At 44.1% G+C, this 19,966-nt stretch overlaps 1 protein-coding gene across 8 annotated transcripts in view; it reads left to right on the top strand.

Moving 5' to 3' along the window:
* Window positions 1-19,966, top strand: part of MEIOB (meiosis specific with OB-fold) — a 267,025-nt gene that overhangs the window by 225,662 nt on the left and 21,397 nt on the right. For 3 of the 8 annotated variants that reach the window (XM_083152631.1, XM_083152626.1, XM_083152629.1), the window contains 4 exons: window positions 1,506-1,582; window positions 7,519-7,576; window positions 10,295-10,426; window positions 14,340-14,412. In XM_083152631.1, coding sequence (XP_083008757.1) covers window positions 1,514-1,582; window positions 7,519-7,576; window positions 10,295-10,426; window positions 14,340-14,412 — 332 coding nt within the window. In that variant the 5' untranslated portion in view covers window positions 1,506-1,513. Of the gene's footprint in view, window positions 1-9; window positions 153-1,500; window positions 1,583-7,518; window positions 7,577-10,294; window positions 10,427-14,339; window positions 14,413-19,966 lie in introns of those variants that run through there. The other 5 variants (XM_083152632.1, XM_083152630.1, XM_083152628.1 and 2 more) reach the window with 3 other exon arrangements.

The following is a 19,966-nucleotide window of genomic DNA, read 5'->3' as shown; positions in this document are numbered from 1 at the left end:
CCTAAGCTGCACAGTAACAGCAGAGACCACAGCACACGGGGTTATTTCATTGTTCATTGCACCTCTAACAATAATTACAGCAGAAGAGCAGGTTTGGCCATAGTAGTGTCCTAATCCCCTCCCCCCAGTGATTTCTTTCAGCGCCCGCTGAGGTAAGTATCATTATATGGGTGCAAGGTTCTAACCTTTAGGAAGCAACAGTAGGGATGGCCATCGTTCATTGAGGTTTCAAAATTGGTCTATGACTGATTTCAGATGCATTGAACATCGATGGCGGCAACCAAATTAGGGATGGCTGTTGGTGTGGTTGCCAACAATGGTGATATTGCAAGTGGCCATCGATGGCATCTCTGTAATGGATGATTATCGATGGATTCACCCATTGGTGGTCATCCGCTTTCTTTTACCAACTGGCCCATCACTGAGCGACCATAATGCCAGTGTGTTGTGGGAGATAAATCGGTACTTGTGTAGTTTCACGGCGCCCGATATATCGGATGTGATATCGGCCCATATATCGGTTGCGATATTGGCCGATATATCGATGCAATCCTATGCGATTTTTTTACCTGTTCATAACCCCACTCTCCACTACGCATGGAGTTGATTTTATATAGTGTGGCGAGCCACCAAGCCCGAAGCGTGGCGAGCGGACGCGGATTACTGCGCTCGCCACACTATATAAAATCAACTCCATGGATAGTGGGGTTATGAACAGGTAAAAATTGCTTTGGATCGCATCGATATATCGGCCGATATCGCATCCAATATATCGGGCGCCCTGAAACTACACAAGTACTGATAAATCTCTAGGATCGTGCTCCCGAAGCCAGCCCTTAATGGTCACCGGTCGCAAGAGCATGCTTACAATACACTGTGCACCAGAAACCAGCAATTTATAGCCAAAATGAGGTAAGCTGTGTACACACGGTGCAATACATTGCTCAGTGTCTCCTTTTCATCAGCGACCAGAGATGGGCTCTGATGAACAGGAGACTCTGCTGGCTGAGTTGCAGAGGGAAACAGCTCTGTGACCATTACGAGGCTGAACATTGGAGCGTGCATCCGGCAATTTATCGCTGCAGCACAAACAAATCGGTGTGTGAAATAGCCCTAAGGTTGGCAAAGTTGAGCATGTAGGCCTTTAATCGAATTGATCTATTTTTCATCTCAAGTATCAGAAAGTTGATAATAACCAAAAAGATAAAAATATTGCTGCTGGTTGGTCAGAATATCATTCACACATGAGAAGAGGAATGCAAGGGGCAGGGTGTTAAAAGACAGAAGTAATATTAGTGTAAATTATGTATACTGAAGTTCTCCAAATGACGGTAAAATCCGTTATCTAGAGATCAGTAGGCCCCAGAAATTCTGGATTTATTTATAAATCCTGTTTTGTTTTTATTAGTTGGAATTTAAAATATGTTTAATGATCAGGGCTATAGTGCGGGGGTAACGTTTTCCTTTTACTTGCTAATACATTTTAACCTCTCTTGACAGCGCAGATTAGAGGATGTCGTCTTGCACCTTCCGTCAAGATTTTGTCAGCATTTCCGACCTGCACCCTAATCTCTGTCGCCCAGTAAGTATCAATGACTTTGTTATCGCACTCTGTCCAGCAACGTCCCATCCGCTACAGGCTGTGCCACAAACGACCTCATTGTGACATTGTCACTGTGTTTCCTACAGCGATACCAATGTTTCTGTAACCACAATACTTGAATTGTTGCTGTTCTTTATTTACACTGCAGGGGATGAAAACTGATGCCGCTGGTGCTGTCCAGGGATGTGTCATGGTACCCGGCCCTGCACTTATGCACCAGCCAAGTCTTTGTTGGGCCGTATGAGAGAACCTTTTGTATCTGCCTGATTGCATGCTGAATAGATAATTGCTAAGACTCAGCGGAGTAAAAATCATAATGCAGCGAGGGACGTCTGGTATTCTCTTCTTTTAACTGCAAAATTTGAGCCGTTCTAGCTGTCCCTAGCAATTTTCCTCAACAGTTGTGTCTTACAGCGCCATTAAATTCCCCTTTGACTTGTTTAATTTTTATTCTGTGCCTGGTAAGGTTGGAGGACATGGAAATAGGCTTATCCGTGCCGCATGCGTCTGGTTAAAGCAGAAATTGCTTATCATAAACAGAGACGGTCCGGTCTGCGTTCTTCCAGCATAAATTCGTTTTTTTCTTGTTTGTTTTTTTTTGCCTTCTTTTAAAAAGTTATTTATGTCACATTATAAATGATCATTTCCAGTGATGCACATTTGTAGGCAAGTTGCTTTCTTAAGTCAGCTACCCAGGTAATCAATACGATGCCGATACCCCTTTCACAACGCAAACCCGGATCGGTCCCGGGATCGCGATCCCATGTTTGGCCCAGGTCCAACCTGTCCAGAGCCTCAAAATATCTGCTTAAAACGGCAGGCGCCGCTCACAGTGACTGTTCTTTCAGCATAAATAAATACAAACGCAGCCGAGTCAATGAATTAAAGTTTGTTTAAATATTGCACCCAATGCACCCTGTGAGCGGCGCTGGCATTTTTTGCAGATATTTTGACGATCTATCACAGCAACGTTGGCACTCAAAGGGTTAAACCCCGGTTGACCGTTATACAGTGGGCGAGACGGGTTTAACCCTTCTTATAACCTGGGTGAAATTGTCTGGGTCGAGGACGCGATGTGAAAGGGGTATAAGAGAGACCTCGTCTTAAGACACCTGCATTGTGGTTTGACAGGTGTACAGGCTCCAGCCAAACACAAATTTGCCAAAACGCAACAGTGGGAAAACGCTGCGTTTCACTGAAACTGTGTGTTTTTGGTTGTGTTGTGTTTCTGCAAGAAAATTTATTTTTGAGGGTGTACTAATAGGATTGGCAGAAAAAAATATAGAAAAATCGTTCCTGATCTTTTCCGTCACTAATTGGATACCCTCCAACAAGGACTGGTCTATACCTCCCATGAATGAAAGAATAAATAATAAATAACACAACTTTTGATGCATAAAATGAGCAATAATTCCCAATATGTTCCTAATTCACTGATGCAGAGTAAAAATTAGGTGAAAATATGCAGTACAGGTGCAGCAGCAGACTGTCAGTGATTCTCAGTCTGCTCCCATCTGGGGTCAGGGAGGTGGCAGCGATGGCCTCTGTTTCCCATATACAGGTTGAGTATCCCGTATCTGGGCATCCCGTATACAAATTATTCCAAAATCCGTGTTTTTTTTGGAATAATTCAAATATATATTTTTTAGTGCATTCAATGCCCGCGATGTCCCCTACAAAATCGTGGGCGCCCTTCTAGGTAAAGAGTACCATTTTTTTACCCCCCTGACCCTTTTTATATACTTACCTAGTCCCCCGGCGTCCACGGCAGACCTTCAGCTTCATCTCCGGCTTCTCCAGCGGTCCCAGGAGTGCATTGCGCGAGTTCCCAGGCGCGCCGGTGACATCACCGGCGCAGCCTGGGTACTCGCACAATGCACTCCTGGGACCGATGGAGATGCCGGAGATGAAGCTGAAGGCCTGCCGTGGACGCCGGGGGACTCCATGGACACCGAGGGACCATCGGGGACCCACCAGGGGACAGGTAAGTATGTAAAAAATATATATATTCCAAAAAACATAAAAATCCCTTATTCGGAATGCTTGTGGTCCTGAGCATTTCGGACGAGGGATACTCAACCTTTATATATATATATATATATATATATATATATATATATATATATATATATATATAGTTAAATACTCCTCACCTCTCAGATGAAGTACCACCAGTGACCACTAGAGGCCAATCAACAGACCAAATGACTCCTTAACAGAAAGGGAAAACAAAATGATCTGTTTCACACCGGCTGAATATGGAGAGAGGGAGCTGTGAGGACAGGGATTGGAGGCAGGGGCAGATGCCAAAAGCTGTCATTTTTAACTAGTTACTTTTTAAGTGTTATTGTGGCTGCTTCTATGTAAGCAGCAATAGCAATGCTGTCCACATATGAATTAGAGCCCTTATGTGGCCACTCAGAGCTGATTGTGGTCATCTTGCCTGAAAGCTCCATAGACTGTTTTTTTAATTTTTTAAATAAACTTTTTAAATAAACTTTTGACCAGTGAACACAGTTAAGTCTTCGTGGAGCTTATTGCACCTCAATGTCCAATGGTCCTCACTATTGCACGGATGTGAAGAATGCTGAATGGTATGTATCCGCTGGAGGAAGGTCAATGGACTTGAGAACGAAGCCCGTACAGTGTCCTCACTATACTGCGGTGAATAGGTGGTGAGCAAATGGGTGCTGTCTGCAGTGGTGGTGGAGCCATAGGTAGGAATGAGAGTGACTGCAAATCTCTGTGACTTGTCATTTTTTACTAACGCGTTTCGCTGTCTCTCTATAGCTTTTTCAAGCTGAAAAGGCTGATCTGAAATAAACAGTGCAATATAAAAAAAATGTGACTTGCCACTATTTTATTATCAACATTTTTATGAGTAAATTTTATACATACGAAAATCACTATATGTGTAATTTTTATTGTGTAATACATCTTTTATAATGAAGCAGGGGTGGCCAACCGGTCAGAGGTAAAGAGCCAAAAAATATCGATAGTCAAGCTAAAGAGCCGACATCATGCGCACGCCGAAGGCGCTGCGCCAAAAAAGGGGCGTAGTTTATTTTGACCCCTTGGGTGGGTGTGATACAAATATGCCTCCAATAGTGCAGTGCCATATATACATATGCCCCCAATAGTGCCAGATACACATATGCCCCCCACGGTGCCAGGTATGCACCACACGGTGCGGGGTATGCCCCTATGGTGCCAGAAAGCTGGTATGCCCCCACAGTGCCACAAACTGCTATGCCCCACAGTGCAAATTTCCCAGCAGCACCACTCACCGTTGTTGCTGCTGCTGCCGGGCGGGGAGAGGACAGTCTGGTGTCCCCCTGCAGTCCTCCTGTCATGTCACTGATGGGAGGAGAGCACAGCACACCGCGCGTCTCCTTCCCCCTCACTTCCCTGTGACTGGGCTGTCCACCAATCAAAGCTCGCTGGCCAGCTCCTGATTGGCTGCTGGCCCGCGAGCTCTGATTGGCGGACGGCCCAGTCACAAGGATGCACAGTAAGGGGTAGGAGAGATGCGCGATGCGTGCTCTCCTCCCCTCAGAAGGTGAAGGGATTCAGGGAACCGGCAGCAGGGGGGACTGGGACGGACGGTTCGCGGCGGGCAGCAGTGGGAGCAGGAGCCTCACTTTACAAGGGGGAGAGCCGCATGAGGCTCAAGAGCCACGGGTTGGCCACCACTGTAATGAAGGGATCTGACTATAGTCCCTCCCCAAGCAGCTGCTCTTCAGAATGTCACCTTATTAGTCCCCAGAGCTCACACTTGTTGGTTTACTTACAGTATTTCCATATGGCCAGCAATGTATTTCAGTATGATCATAGAATCTCTTTTTGTTTGTCCAGTTGTTACAGCATAGCCACGCGTGGTTGGTGATTAATCCAATTATATCAAAATACAAATTTCCAAATTGATTCACAATCCAGTCAATTTGGTGGGAAATTGTCAAACGTGATCAGGATGAAGCAGATTGAAGTAGTATTTGTGTAATCATCAGACCAAACGCTAAAGATGCTACAACTGTTCTAGAAAGAGAATATAACGGCACGAAAGAAGCATATGACCTATCCAGTTTGCCCTTTAGGGTAAGGGTATAAGGGTGAGGTTTTAGAGTATTTGGGTTAGGGTATTAAATATAGGGTGTTAGGGAGAGGGTGTAGGCTAGGGTTAGGGTGTCAGGTTTAGAGTAGGGGTTTGATTAAGGGTATTATGGACAGGGCCGGTGCAAGGCTCTAGATGCCCTAGGCAAAACTGCCCCAGCCGCTGTCGGGTGTTGCTGGCGGCCGGGGAGGGGGTGCGGTGGTGGCTCTGACAGTGCCTCTCACAGCCTCCTCCGCACTGGGTGCGTGTAACACTGAGCCCAGATCACAGAGATAGCAACCCTCCCAAACTCCATCCACGCCTGGGCCCACCTCCCTGTCACCAGTCCCCGCTCTTCCGTACTCAGCACTGGCTAGGGGCTGGTGTGATTGCCGCAACTCCCCTCCATCAATCCTCCGATAAATCCCAATATGCTGATTATGGATATGGTATTAGGGTTGGTTTAGCAGTTTTGAAAAGAGAGTTATATTGCTTTCACATTGCAAAATGCAGCGTCCCAGCGGTAATTTGATTGAACGGTTCAGTCCCGAAGTGACCTTGCATTTTGCTGTCTGAGGCCCCTTCAGCGACTTGGCAATATTGCTTGTTCCCTGATGTCATGCAGGGGCGGAGCATCATCGGGGGCGGGGAGGAGGCAGCTCTTGGAGCTGGTGCTGATCCAAGCACTGCCTCCTCCATCAGTGTGAATGGGAACCCGAGTCACTCCACCCGGTTAACCTATTCTCACTACACAGCAACCTGGCAATGAACCAGTAAGAACCCTGCCTTTTAACCGGTTCGTAATGCCAGGTTGCTGGACCTTGTAAACTCTTTCAGATCGCACCTTTTATCAGGTTGAACCGGCAACAAACTGTCATGAACCCGGAAATTAGGTGCATTCTGAAAGGTGTATGTGTATATTAGTTTTAGTTTAGGGGTTTGGGTTAGTGTTTGGGTATTAGAGATAGGATATTAGGGTTGGTTTAGCAGTTTGGTCTAGGGCTTCGGGCGTCAGGATTAGTTTAGGGGATTGGGTTTGGTTATTAGGGAAAGAGCATGTGTTGCACAATAAAGTGGAAGGTGATAACGCACCAGCCAATCAGCTGTGTATGAAAAATGACAGTTGGGAGTTGATTGGCTTGAGCCTTATCACCTTCCGCTTTATCACATTACCAGACTTAATACATCTGCACCATTTTCTGTTAACCTCGAGGACAGAGCACCACGTTTTTTTGAATGCCACTATATACAGGCCCTTATAGTTAGACGTTACTTACTGCCTTTTAAATATTATGTTCTGACATCTGTTGCCACACCAACAAGACTTTAAATCTTGGCGATATGTTGCCCCTTTGCACAATGAGGTAATTATATTTAAATACACTTACAACAATTTTGCAGTGTTCTAGCTGTTAGCAGGGGAGTTGATATTTTACAATCATTTAGAATGTCATGTGAAAACTTTAAATGTGAATATAAATGACCGGAGAGTTACAGGAAATTCAGACACTTAAAGAAACGCTCTCCAATGAAGGTTAGTTAGTTTGTCCAATTTAATGATTAAGTGAAATGAGGGGAAAAAAAAAACCATCAGTATAATATTACATTGCAGAAAAGTCCGCCTTTGTGCAATAGAGTTTGAAATAGTTTCCATAAAATCTAATAGTGCATTGTTGTACAAATTTACAGGGTGGTGTGGAGCAAGCATAGTTGCATAATTGCTATTCTGAAAAATGTGAACTAGTGGGGTATAAGACCATGAAATTTAATTTTCTAACTACATCTGTGTTCTATTTGTGTACAGCATACCATTTTTATTTTTCAGAGTATAATAGGCATTGTAATTGGCAAAACAGATGTCAAAGGATTTCCAGACCGAAAAAGTTAAGCCTGCTTTATTCTATCTTGAGAGCTTGGAGTGTTGAATGTTAGTTATTTCGTTTTTTTTTCTAGAGGAATTAAAGTGTTGTAAGTGATTAATTTGATTTTATGTGAACAAATGAGTTAATTCTTTAGAGGAAATCTACAGTATGCAGTTTTACTTCTGTTTCTTTATTGTTACTGTATGGTTGCTGACATTACTGAGAGTAAATTGGAAGTTACTTTATTATGATACGTTTTTTTGTTACTTTATTAATAAATCTTTTTTTTTTTGGTTAGTAGCCTTTTATGTTAAGTAGTGATCATGGCAGTCTGGGGAATTTAAATGGCATAGACAGCATTCCATCAGAAATTGAGGGGCCCAGGAGTGTCAAAATAGACCCGGGCCCCTTGTCCCGTTCCCCTACCCCCTCCTGTGCTGTTTGAAAATTACCTTTCACCTTGTAGCCAGTGTCACAGACAGGCTGCTCTGTTCCCTGCTCTTCCAGAAGGCGGCTCCTGTGCAGGCGGCTGTTCTTTATGTGACAGGAGGGTGGCGTGCGCTGGGCTGCGGCAGCCGATGACCCATGGTCCATTGCTGTAAATATAGATGGCTCACAGATGACCATTGGCTAGGGGAGGGGTGGGGGAGGGGTGCAACAAAACGACCCGGGATCTCCCCTTCCTACCAGAGTGGCAGGACCCGGGACAGTTGTACCCTCAGCATCCCCCCTGATGGCGGCCCTGCCCCAGAGACTGCCTTATTTTTCCAAATAACATTTTAGTGACTGCAATAATATAAAAGCAATGGGCCAGATGGAATGCTATCCGATTTCGGCGGCCGTATGGGATGCCGGTCGAACCTCGTTTGCCGGCTGAACTTTTTAAAGGGGCACGCCATGTGATTGCCCCTTAAAAAAAAGTCAGATTTCAGGTGGCATCCTGCACGGCCGTCGAACTACATCCAGCCCAATATCCATACCGCATCCAATGAACTGCCATACAGCATCCCACTCACAGCCATGGGCTTCGAGCAGTGGTTCCCAACCTAGGATACAAGTACCCCTGGGGTACACTGCAGACTGGTTGGGGGTACTTGAAATTCATATTGGTAATGACGGAAGAGGAACATTTTCCCCAATGGCGGAAGAAGTCACCAGTTGCCGTGGAGAAGAACCACGTCGCATCACTTCCGGTTCCTTTTGGCCAACCAACAATCCACTGGGAGCTACCCACACTGCTCTCAGATATCAGCGTTTATTTGGAGGAAGCAGCAGCATTAATCCTATAGGCGTTAGCGGGATCCCCGGAGACAGTACACAGCCAGGGGATAGACACAGAGGGATCCCTTAGGTTGGATTACACCACACAGTAGCGACTCATTCACGTTACACCTGGCAGTACTGCCCCTTATTCCATTAAGCCACACAGTAGTACCCCTTATACACATTATGACACACAGCAGTAGTGACATGATGCTGTCTAGTATAGGTGGGGAACAGGAGAGCGCATTTTTGTTGTGCGCCGATCACTGCAGCTGTGGGGAATCTCGGGCTTAACGCCAGCCACTGAGGGACACGGCGTGGTCGGACGCAGAAGCAATTAGAAGCTCTCGGGCATAATTGGGGCGAAGCTGTAAATTCACGCAGGTCAGGTGGGGTGGTGGCGCTGTGTTCACTGAAGCCTGGCCCTACTGTACTATACTGCAGGAGAGTAGACACGGCACCTTGTTTTTTGCCCACCATACTGTGTTATCCATACAGATGCCAGCGCCTCTGTTTGACAGGAGTAGCATCAGCAGCAGGGAGAGCCCCTCTCCTACCTGGCACCTCCCTGCTTTGCTAGCTCTGCTGAGTGGGTAGCGCCAGCCCTGATCCCAGTGGTTGTCATACAGGACAGACAGCAGAATTCAGGGAGCTTTATAAAGATTTTAGGAGAACATATACTTCTGGCTATGTTTAATCAGAATGAATGATGACTCACTATAGTAAGTATACAGTATGGAAGAGAAAGTCATTCTTTCTCCATACAGTCTTCATATAATACTTTTTTATTCTGAATTTATGTATAGTAAATATTAAGAAAATGTATTGCAACTTTTATCTAACGGACCCCATGCATTAGAAATGGATTGTTGCAATTTGCCAATCCCCGACACCGCGTCGGGAAGTGCAGACATTCAGCCGGATCAAATATCTTGATTCTAGGATACTGACCAAAATTGGGGGAAATAATGAATTTTTATCATAAAGAATTTCCCAGATTCCTTGACGGATCGCCAATCATTGATGGCTGTTCCAATTGAGCTGGTGAATATGAGAAACGCCTGCTGATGAAAGAATCTTTAGGTGGCGGGGTTGGGGGTTTAAGTTTAGGCCTGTCAGGAAGGGTTAGGGATGGGGAGGGGGACAAGGGGAGGGTAAATATACTTTCCTGACTGCTGTCGGGATTCCCTTCTTTGGGATGTTAGCGTCAGTATTCTATATATCATAGTTTCCCAATATTTGGATATCTGCACACTGGGTGTAAGGTTCAACTAATTTTTACAGCTTTTTAAAACGTGTGTGGGGGGGGGGGGGGGGGGGGGTTGGAGGGTTCCAAGAATGCTTAACAGAACTGCATGTAACAAAATTGTATCGATTGCTGGACAGGTTAATTTATAAATCATTTTGAGCTATAGCAAAAGTTAATTGAAATGTCATATTTAGCAGAAATTACTTAGTCTGTCTTGTTCTGCTTAGATATTGGAACGGAAAGGTACACATTCAGTTTCACCATAAGAGATTCCCCCGCCGCCTTCATAAATGCCTCCTCCTGGGGTAGAGAAGATTATATTAAATCTCTTTCAGAAAGTTTTCGAGTCGGTGACTGTGGTAGGTTGCGAAACAAACTTTATTCCTTTCTTATACATTTTTGGATATACCTGCGCACTGAAAAAGTCAGGGTGATGAGCTGCAAACGCACTGTGGGATCTGACTGTATCCCAAGGATTAAATTCTATAGTCTGGGAGTAGTGCTGCGCTCAATCTTTAGAAAATGATATCGGTAGGAAATGGCAGAAAATAAATAAATAAATGATAAATAAATAAATAAATGAATGGGAAATCTAGAAAGTATATGTAATTCAGGTGGAACTGAACTACAATTGAATGGATCTGACACACTGTTATTCTAACAAATTTTACTTAAAATAGTATCGTGTATGGAAAAAGATACAAGCATGCAGTACTGTGGTCTTAATACTCAAAAATGCACTGGTTATCAGCCACTGTGCATAATCTCTAGTAAATATCTCCCAGTCTGTATGCCTGAAAATTAGACAGATCAATACAAAAAGTCAGGAGCGTGAGCTCATCTAAATGCTGTCAGATGGGTCTATGTAACCCACTGACAGACATTTGGCGAGCCAGCCACAGGGATTATGACTACTTTACACCACTAGGGGTTTGTCATTGTTCTCCGAGAGATCCACCAATTTATACATCATCTCTTTTTGTGTTTTTCACAACTGGAATTCTTGATTGCAAAAAAAAAGTATAATTAATACTGTATATGAAGGACCAGCTGTATATGAAGGGCCAGCTGTATATGAAGGACCAGCTGTATATGAAGGACCAGCTTATCACTCTCACATCTGTATTTGCAAATATTTGAAATACTTAGATTTTTATTGCAGTGCCGTAACTGGATATTTGTGTGTCCTGTGCCACAAAGAAATTTAGGGTCAGATTCTGATTCCCTCGGAGTGAACCGAATTCGCCCCCCTGCCCTGATGGGTTTGCACATGCCCATTTCGGTGGGCGGACAGGGGCGGTGGCGGCACTGGGACAAGGGAACGCCCAGCATTTCAGGGGGCATTACCATAAAAATGCTGGGCGTTGCCATGGGTACATTGGTGGGCTGGTGCCTGCCGGGGGCTGACGGCTGACGTCACATGACATCTGCCGTCTTCGTCCCGGGCATCCACAAATATAAGTCAGTTGAGAGTGAGAAATTATTCGATGGTCTGCGACCATCAAATGATTTCTCTTGCTGCGGGCCCTTAGTGCCTTCCTTCCTTTCCCCATATTTAAAACTGAAATAGCCAAAGATAAAAGCCTGTGGATTTGTGGGGGAGGGACGTAGCCCCAGATTAGTATCAATTTACATTCAACTACACAGTAGTGCACAGAAGGGTCCATTACCAAACAGTAGTATCAGTTATTCACATTACACCGCACAGTAGTGTCCATTATTCACATTATACCACACAAAAGTGTCTATTATTCACAGTACACCGCAACAGTAGGTCCCTTTATACACATTACACCAGACCACACAAGAGTGTTATTTACATTGTACCGCACACCAGAGCCCTTTAAAAAAAAAATAGGGCAACAGTAGAGCTCCTTATAAACATTACACTACAGTAAAGCCCCAACAGTAAAGGGGTGCATTGCTACATACATTATAGCGGGCTGTGATGCAGCTGGTAGCAACACAGACAGTACCTCATGGGTAGATGCAGACGGTCCTCCACCCACAGGGCACATGTCCGGTGTGCTGAGTACCATCCGCACAACCCTCTGATTTATTTCAAGTCCCAAAGACCATCTCCTCCCACTACCCTAAATATCACTAAAGCAGGGGCATTGCTTCCCTCATAAATGTGCCTTTAATTTTAAGATTTCAAACCTATCCTTGAAAATAAAGTTGCGTTAGTAAGTACAAATATGAGTAGTTCCAGGCGGAACTCTCCAAACTCTGTCACACCAATGTTATACTAAGGGTATAGGGATTTACATATGTCATGTTTGTCCTCTGCAACAGAAGGGAGGCAAAATGGGAATTTTCTGAAAAAATACTTGTTGATTTGGGAGGCTTATTTTATATATATACTAATATATATTTAAGTTATTTATAAAAGTTCTATCTAGATAACTAGATGGGAGAAAAAAAGACCCTGTCATTATTGTAAACATTGATCATTTTATACACTGGATTACAGTATTATAACTAACACTATAGATGCTCATTAAACATTTAAATATTATAAATACTGTAAGTGGAAATACACAGAGTGGAACCTATTAGGATATAGTCTCTCTTCCAATAAAGATGAATTTCACCTTAGCGAGTAATTTCAGAAAGTGTTCCTCGGCCCATATTAACCTCAAAAACAAAAAAGACAGGATTTCATGGTGATGATTTATACATTTCTAATGGTGAAAACTAAGAGACCCCAATGAGTGAGTTCTCTGTACCCCTTTTCATTTCCCGCATTGGTCAGATCAACAGCAGGTTTGTCAAGGGGACAAACGTCTGTCTGACACTTAAAGACAACATGAATAACAAAAGCCTGGTACCATGTATGGCCTTTACAAACAAGGCCTGATAGACAGCAATAAGGATATGATATACCGGGTTTCACCTCAAATTGGCATCCAAAATGTCTCATTGTAAGGTCCACAACACGAATTCCGGGTCCGCCACAGCCACTGACGCGTTTCAACCAGATGGTCTTCCTCAGACACCCTGAGGAAGACCATTTGGACAAAACGCATTTGTGGCTGTGGAGGACCTGGTATTTGTGTTCTGGACTGTACACTGAGACATTTTGAAGACCTTTATTTCCTTCAACTATAAAGGCCCCCATACATACACTATGCGATTTGGTCCCGATTTCACCCGATTCGGATGGATGGGTGAAATCAGCCCAAATCGCATGTGCAGACATCCCGTGCGGCCCTGTGTGCATCGGGTCGGAGTCGGGAGGCCGGACGGGCTGCACGTAAGATTTAATAGGGGATGCAGCAGGCGGTGGGCGGTAAACGTGGCAAGGGCCAAGGGACCAGAGCACAGGGTAGGGGAAGCTGGGTGGTGGGCGCACATAGAAGAAAAAAAAAAACAGAGCGCCGGGTAGGGGAAGCCAGGCGGCGGGAGCACATAGAATAAAACACCCATACAAATGAATGGGCAGCCAGTGATTGGCTGAGAGCTCTCTCCACCTGCAGCTCCCCGGGAAATGCATGTGATAAATCGCGTGCAATTTATCACATGCAAAACTTGGCACATCAAGTGTCAAATCATGTTTGACAACCACCAGGGAGCTGTCAGGATGATTAGGTCCTAACGTTTTCTATTTTGCGTATTTTTTTATGGACTCTGGGCTCCTTCTCTTCACTAAGACCCTGTGTCTGAAGTGCCCCGCCCCCCCACCTTAATCCAGCCCTGGCGCTGCATATCCCTTGTGGCCGCCATATAAATAAATGATAATTACAATCACTGGATTTCTCCTTTAATACTCTCATCAATGAAATGCTTTGCAGTCCTTATGTATGTTAATAACACAGTAGATACATTCCAATTAGCAAAGAAAATAAAAACTAAAAGCATATATCAGCGTAACAAAGTACTTCCAAAAACGACACAAACACGAACGGCGCACAAGTAAAACAAACAGAAATCGACGCGTGATTTATAGAAGCAGATGGGGAGAAAACAAATTGGAGAATGTTTGTTTTTGAAGTATGACGGAGTTTTCTGACTCTCGTGTAGACACTCGCCGTCTCCCCCAGGGTAAAATGCATCAGGAAAATGAGCTTGCGAGCGAATGTATCATCTAGCAATGTCACAAATGTTCAAAGTGCGCACGGCACCCTGATTTATATGGCACAAGGCAGTTTTACTTTGTTTAGACGATGCTGAGGACATCTGTTTTACTTGTACGCTTTGTAGTTTCATTATCTTTATTTACCATGTTAGGAATATGCAAGGGACTTTAAACAATATCTTATTTTCCTGTAGTTATAATAGAGAATCCTCTAGTGCAAACAAAAGACATAGAGAGAGAAGAAAAATTTAATCCTTCAACACCAAGGTAAAGTATGAACTTCCCGACTGCTGCTCCCACTGGGGCCATAAAGGTTTAACAGCATTTTGTAGAACGGTGGGCGATTGAAAACATATGACAAGTGTCTCTGGAATACAAGTACTTAGCAATGCCAGATAGCTGTGGCTCTTGTAATCTGTTATTCCATATCTGATTAATGCTTGTTTGTGGAAAGAATTTTGTCTAATTTGTCTAAATTAACGTTGAACCCTTTGAGTGCCAACGTTGCTGTGAGCAATCCTCAAAATGTCTATAAAAAATGCCAGTGTTCTTTTGGTATAAATAAATACAAATACAGCCAAGTCAATTCATTGAAGTTGGGTTAAATATTGCACCCAGAAAAAGAACAGAAATGTATATTTTGAGGATACCTCACTGCAACGTTGGCACTCAAAGAGTTAATTAAAAAAAAAGTTTGCTTTGCAATTTTCATACGTATTTTGACAAATTCCCTTAGCACTCAAAGGGTTAAAGGCATTTTAATGTATTTTGCCGTTAAACAGTGTAAAAAGGGAGGGTATATCACAGTGGCGTAACAAAAAATGAAGCCCCCCCTGCCACTAAAAGTTCACCCCCCCTCCTCTGTACTGCTCCACCTGTCGCCGCCGGGACTATACTGTAGCCAGGGACCTGCAGATCTACCTGTCTGCAGTCTTGATGATCCTCTTGCTACTGCTGCAATGAAAAAGTCCCTTGCAAAATGGCCGCTGCCTCACAGCGTCCTGAATAACTGTTTGCTGTGAGGCAAGGCCATTTTGTAAGGGGCATTTTTAATGGCAATTCAACAGAAGCAGCGCTGGGACCAGAGACAGTGTTAGGAATCAGGGTGTGAAAACCCAGTTGCGATGCCCAACGGTCCTGTTTATCTCGTGCAAATGAAGGCTTCACCTCTAACAGCCACGTTTGTGGGGGCGAATTAGGTCCGTCCCCACTCCGGTGCCACCAGGCCTTTCAAGGGACAAGGCTGCTACAGGTGGCTGAGCACCGCAAGGAGAGGGTAAGGAGAGTCGGCCCACACACTGACCCCTCTATACGTGGGGAAACTATGCCCACAGGTGCAACAATGCACAAGGTGATACCTAGAATACGCTACCCCAAGAATACAGGTGGTGTAACAATGCACAAGCTAGTACCAGATTACACATAAAATAACTGCTGCCAGTGACGCAGAGAGACAAAGGAAAACCCCAGCAAACTGAGCATCACATAAGCAATTGAAGACCTAAGGGCCAATATTGAGAGGTGATTTTAAGCAGAAATTCTCTCTAACGACAGTCAGTTATGACCCCAAGAATTCTAAATAAGTACAACACTATTTCCTCATTATATAGTGCAGTTCCTTCTAGCAAAACCCCAGCAGTATAAGGTCCCTAATGTAGGGAATGCAACAATGCATACAGATGGCATAAACAAAAAATAGTACAAGCGCTGTAGGGGACAATTGCTAACTTATCTGATATAGGTGGGAAAAGCAGGTTCAGCCAGGAGACCTCCAGAACAGGCAGACACACGCTGACACGCTGTGATGAAAGCAGGACACCAGGAACACGCAGTGGAGACCAAACATGCAGGACTCTATAACCAGCGCCAGACAGCGGGGAGAGCCGGGCTTTATTCAAAAAACCATCCCTGCCGCCGTACGGAAGATAGATGCTCAAGTCGTTGCCTAGCAACGATTCTGCCGCTTCCATCCTGCGGCCTGGCAAATGCCAGAAGGACATGGCTGCCAAAGGACCCAACTGAACAGAATGCAAGATCTGCAGGTCCTGAGAATGGAGAAACAATAGCCCCCTGCAGACCCCGGGTGCCCACACTTTCCAAGCGCCCCCAAGCCACAGCGAGGTCTGCAGAGCTACTGATACACCATTGGTACTGTATATCAGCTGTCTATGTGGGATGAACTTTCACTATGGTAAACTGACACCTCCTGCAATACATATTGGTCTGTTTATGAAGTTCCATATTTGGTAGGTGCTAAATCTTAGTGGACTAAAGGACCTTTTGATGACCAACCACGTGATACGCGTTGCCAGGGGGAGGAGCAAGGCCGGTGGGCTTGCACTTTTCCCATGGTCAGACCCTCCTCCTCCCCCTGTTGTGCTATGTTACGTGATTGTAACAGCAGGGAGGGACCCTCTCTCCCACTAAGTTCTAGACTCAACCCTTATCTTATGTTACTTAATGGCAATGCTTAGATAGGGAAAGGGGAGGGATGGAAACCCGCGCACAAGTTAAACCACTTGGATAAGGGATGGTAGGATATCAATATAGGTATGCAGTCTAGTATCCACAATATAAATAACTAAAGGTAAAGTAACTCTTGTGGAGGTGCACCCCTGAGAGTAAAGAACGTACAAATTCAAGAGAAAAAAGTACTCTCCTTTGTTTGGGGGCACGCTTTGTCAAAATAGAGAAAAAACTTTGATATGTATTGGTTGTAAATTTTAAAAAATAACTTTTAATGTTTGAAGTTTAAAAGGCTATTGATTGACATGGACATTGACAGACTACATGAAACATAAAAAAGTGGAAAAGACCACTCAATAAACTCAAAGGAGTTCTTCCAGCAATATGTGGCTGGTATAAATTTTTGTGTAAATTCCTGTGGTATAAATCCACGAATAATAAGTTTAGTACACTTATATATTAGACACTGATAGTGAAATGGGTAAGAGTAAAAAAAATTTTTTGTAATAGAATCTGGTCACACCCAATAAATTGTATAGTGTGATTTGAAAGACAAAATCTCTGTATATACAATTTGAAAGACAAAATCTTCAATTGATATCAGGTATTAGATGAGCATAAATTTCTAACATGTGCAGACATACAGGAAAAGCAGTGGTAGCCACTAATTGTAGTGTGGATAAGCCTTATTGAAAATAAGTGCAAGATAAAGACTCCTCAGGCAGTAACAACACAAAACTTTGCTACTGTGTCGACCTATTAGTCCTGTGTCGACAGCCTGTATGATTGGACCGGAGAATTTACAAAAAGTTTAGAATCTGCTGTCTCTTTCCCCGGGATAAGGGCCCTTATTCTGATCGGTGCAGATATATCCGCGTGCGTTCGGGCCGCCGATGTTTTGTGTCTGCGCATGTGCAGAGGCGTCTCTGCGCATGTGCAAGCGGGGCGTACGGCAAAATCCCGCATGATATGTGAACACTCCGAACAGGGGGTGGAGAGGGGCGTGAAGGGCTATTTGGGCTCATTACCATATGCATACGCCCCGCGTTTCATGGGAGTTCCCATGAAAACGCTGGGCGTACGTATGGTAATGCGGCCGTGACGCACGTGTAGGGGTCGGACATATGACATCGCCGGATGTCAGCTGCCCGCCCAGATCTCTGCTTTTGCACGGAAAAATGTCCGTGTGGTCTGAGCTTGCGGGTGCTGGTGGAGCACTCGGTCCTGCATTCGATGGTCTGCGACCATCGAATGATGGGGGAGGTTCCCTTAGATGGAGGAGGCGTATTCCGTGAAAAATACACGTGCGGTCCGTTCGGACAGCTTCTTACCGCATACGGACGGAGTTGTCGATCCGTATGGAAGGCGGGGTTTCGCACGCACGGTCCTGGCCGCATAATCGGCTCCGACCGCACCGATCAGAATAAGGGCCAAGGTGTCCTGTTGATGTTTTAACCAGTGCAGGGTCTAGCCGAAATCCTTTAGGTAGAGATGAGAGTGCTGTTAGATAGAGATAGATTTAGAGAGTGCTAGAGTAGGGTGTGTCTCAGAGACGACTTATATCTAGTGGGTTAGTACGCTGCTGCTCCCCATTGTCCATACATTGGTGGGGAGTGAGCGGTACTCACCAAAAGATTGCGTTAAGTAACAGAGGGGATATCTGCTGTCACTTTAGTGCAAGCTAAGATGCCCTGTTGAGTAGTTGTCAGAGCAGGGTCTTTCCCACTCTTGCACTGGGTGATGAGAGTATCCCTATATTGAAGTTAGTACAGAGAAAATATGAATAATTATAGGAGGAGGGTTTTTTAATATATATATATACCGCTGTGTATTATTTGAGAGTCCAGCAAAAACCTCCTTCTCTTGCAGCAAGCTTAAGTGGAGAGAGGGGATTTTAGTGATTCCCAAGACAATCTACCTGGGTGTGCCCCTATATTTAAATGCTCCAACTTAATTAAGCTTTAGCCGCTTGATAGAAATAAATAAGGCAGTGGGGTGGGAGAAATTCCTATTAAATAGTAAAGGATCTCTGTGCGTCTGAAAAGATAAGTGTGGCTAACACTGCTTACCTGTCTGTCTGAGAGCTCCGTGTCCTCCGTGAGCTCTCTAAATCTATCTCTATCTAACAGCACTCTCATCTCTACCTATAGGATTTCGGCTAGACCCTGCACTGGTTAAAACATCAACAGGGCACCTTATCCCGGGGAAAGAGACAGCAGATGCTAAACTTTTTGTAAATTCTCCGCTCCAATCATACAGGCTGTCGACACAGGACTAATAGGTCAGTAGCAAAGTTTTGTGTTGTTACTGCCTGAGGAGTCTTTATCTTGCACTTATTTTCAATAAGGCTTATCCACACTACAATTAGTGGCTACCACTGCTTTTCCTGTATGTCTGCACATGTTAGAATTTTATGCTCATCTAATACCTGATATCAATTGAAGATTTTGTCTTTCAAATTGTATAGGGCAATACACACTATACAATTTATTGGGTGTGACCAGATTCTATTACAAAATTTTTTTTTTACTCTTACCCATTTCGCTATCAGTGTCTAATATATAAGTGTACCAAACTTATTATTCGTGGATTTATACCACAGGAATTTACACTAAAATGTATACCAGCCACATATTGCTGGAAGAACTCCTTTGAGTTTATTGAGTGGTCTTTTCCACTTTTTTATGTTTCATGTAGTCTGTCAATGTCCATGTCAATCAATAGCCTTTTAAACTTCAAACATTAAAAGATATTTTTTAAAATTTACAACCAATACATATCAAAGTTTTTTCTCAATTTTGGCAAAGCGTGCCCACAAACAAAGGAGAGTACTTTTTTCTCTTTTTTCTTGAATTTGTTGGCAATGCTGTAAATGGAAGTGCATTACATTCAGTGGGCCAGTAAAACAGTGTGATCGAAGTGCTTCTGTTTTTATGTCATTCGCATACAACCATTCCCTATTCACCCAATTGTAGGGGTCTATTTAATAAGCATTCGAAAGATAAAAAGTCAATCAGCTAGGTTGGTTGGTACTTTTCCTCCACCCTCTTTATTTACATTGCAGGCTTAAAATACACCCCTTAGTCCCATGGGGGCAATTGAAATGTTTTTAAATGTCCGTATTTGAATATCGCCCATTGATTTAGATGGGGCAATATACAAAAATGTTATTCCTGCACCGGGCGTCTGTTTTTTTTTTTCTGCTTATCACCCCCAAAAGCGCCATCACATGAAAAATGTGTAAAAAGCCAGAGGCAAGCTGAAATAGTGAGCACATATGGCACATGCACCCAATGGGACAATAATTGGCGCTACTGTAGTTGGACGACACATACACAGGCAGGCATCGCGGTAA

This window comes from Crinia signifera, chromosome 7 (assembly GCF_055691185.1).
Source record: "Crinia signifera chromosome 7, ASM5569118v1, whole genome shotgun sequence".
In the NCBI taxonomy this organism is placed as follows: Eukaryota; Metazoa; Chordata; class Amphibia; order Anura; family Myobatrachidae; genus Crinia; species Crinia signifera.
Note: the sequence above shows the minus strand (reverse complement) of the source record. Positions and strands in the feature narration are given on the sequence as shown.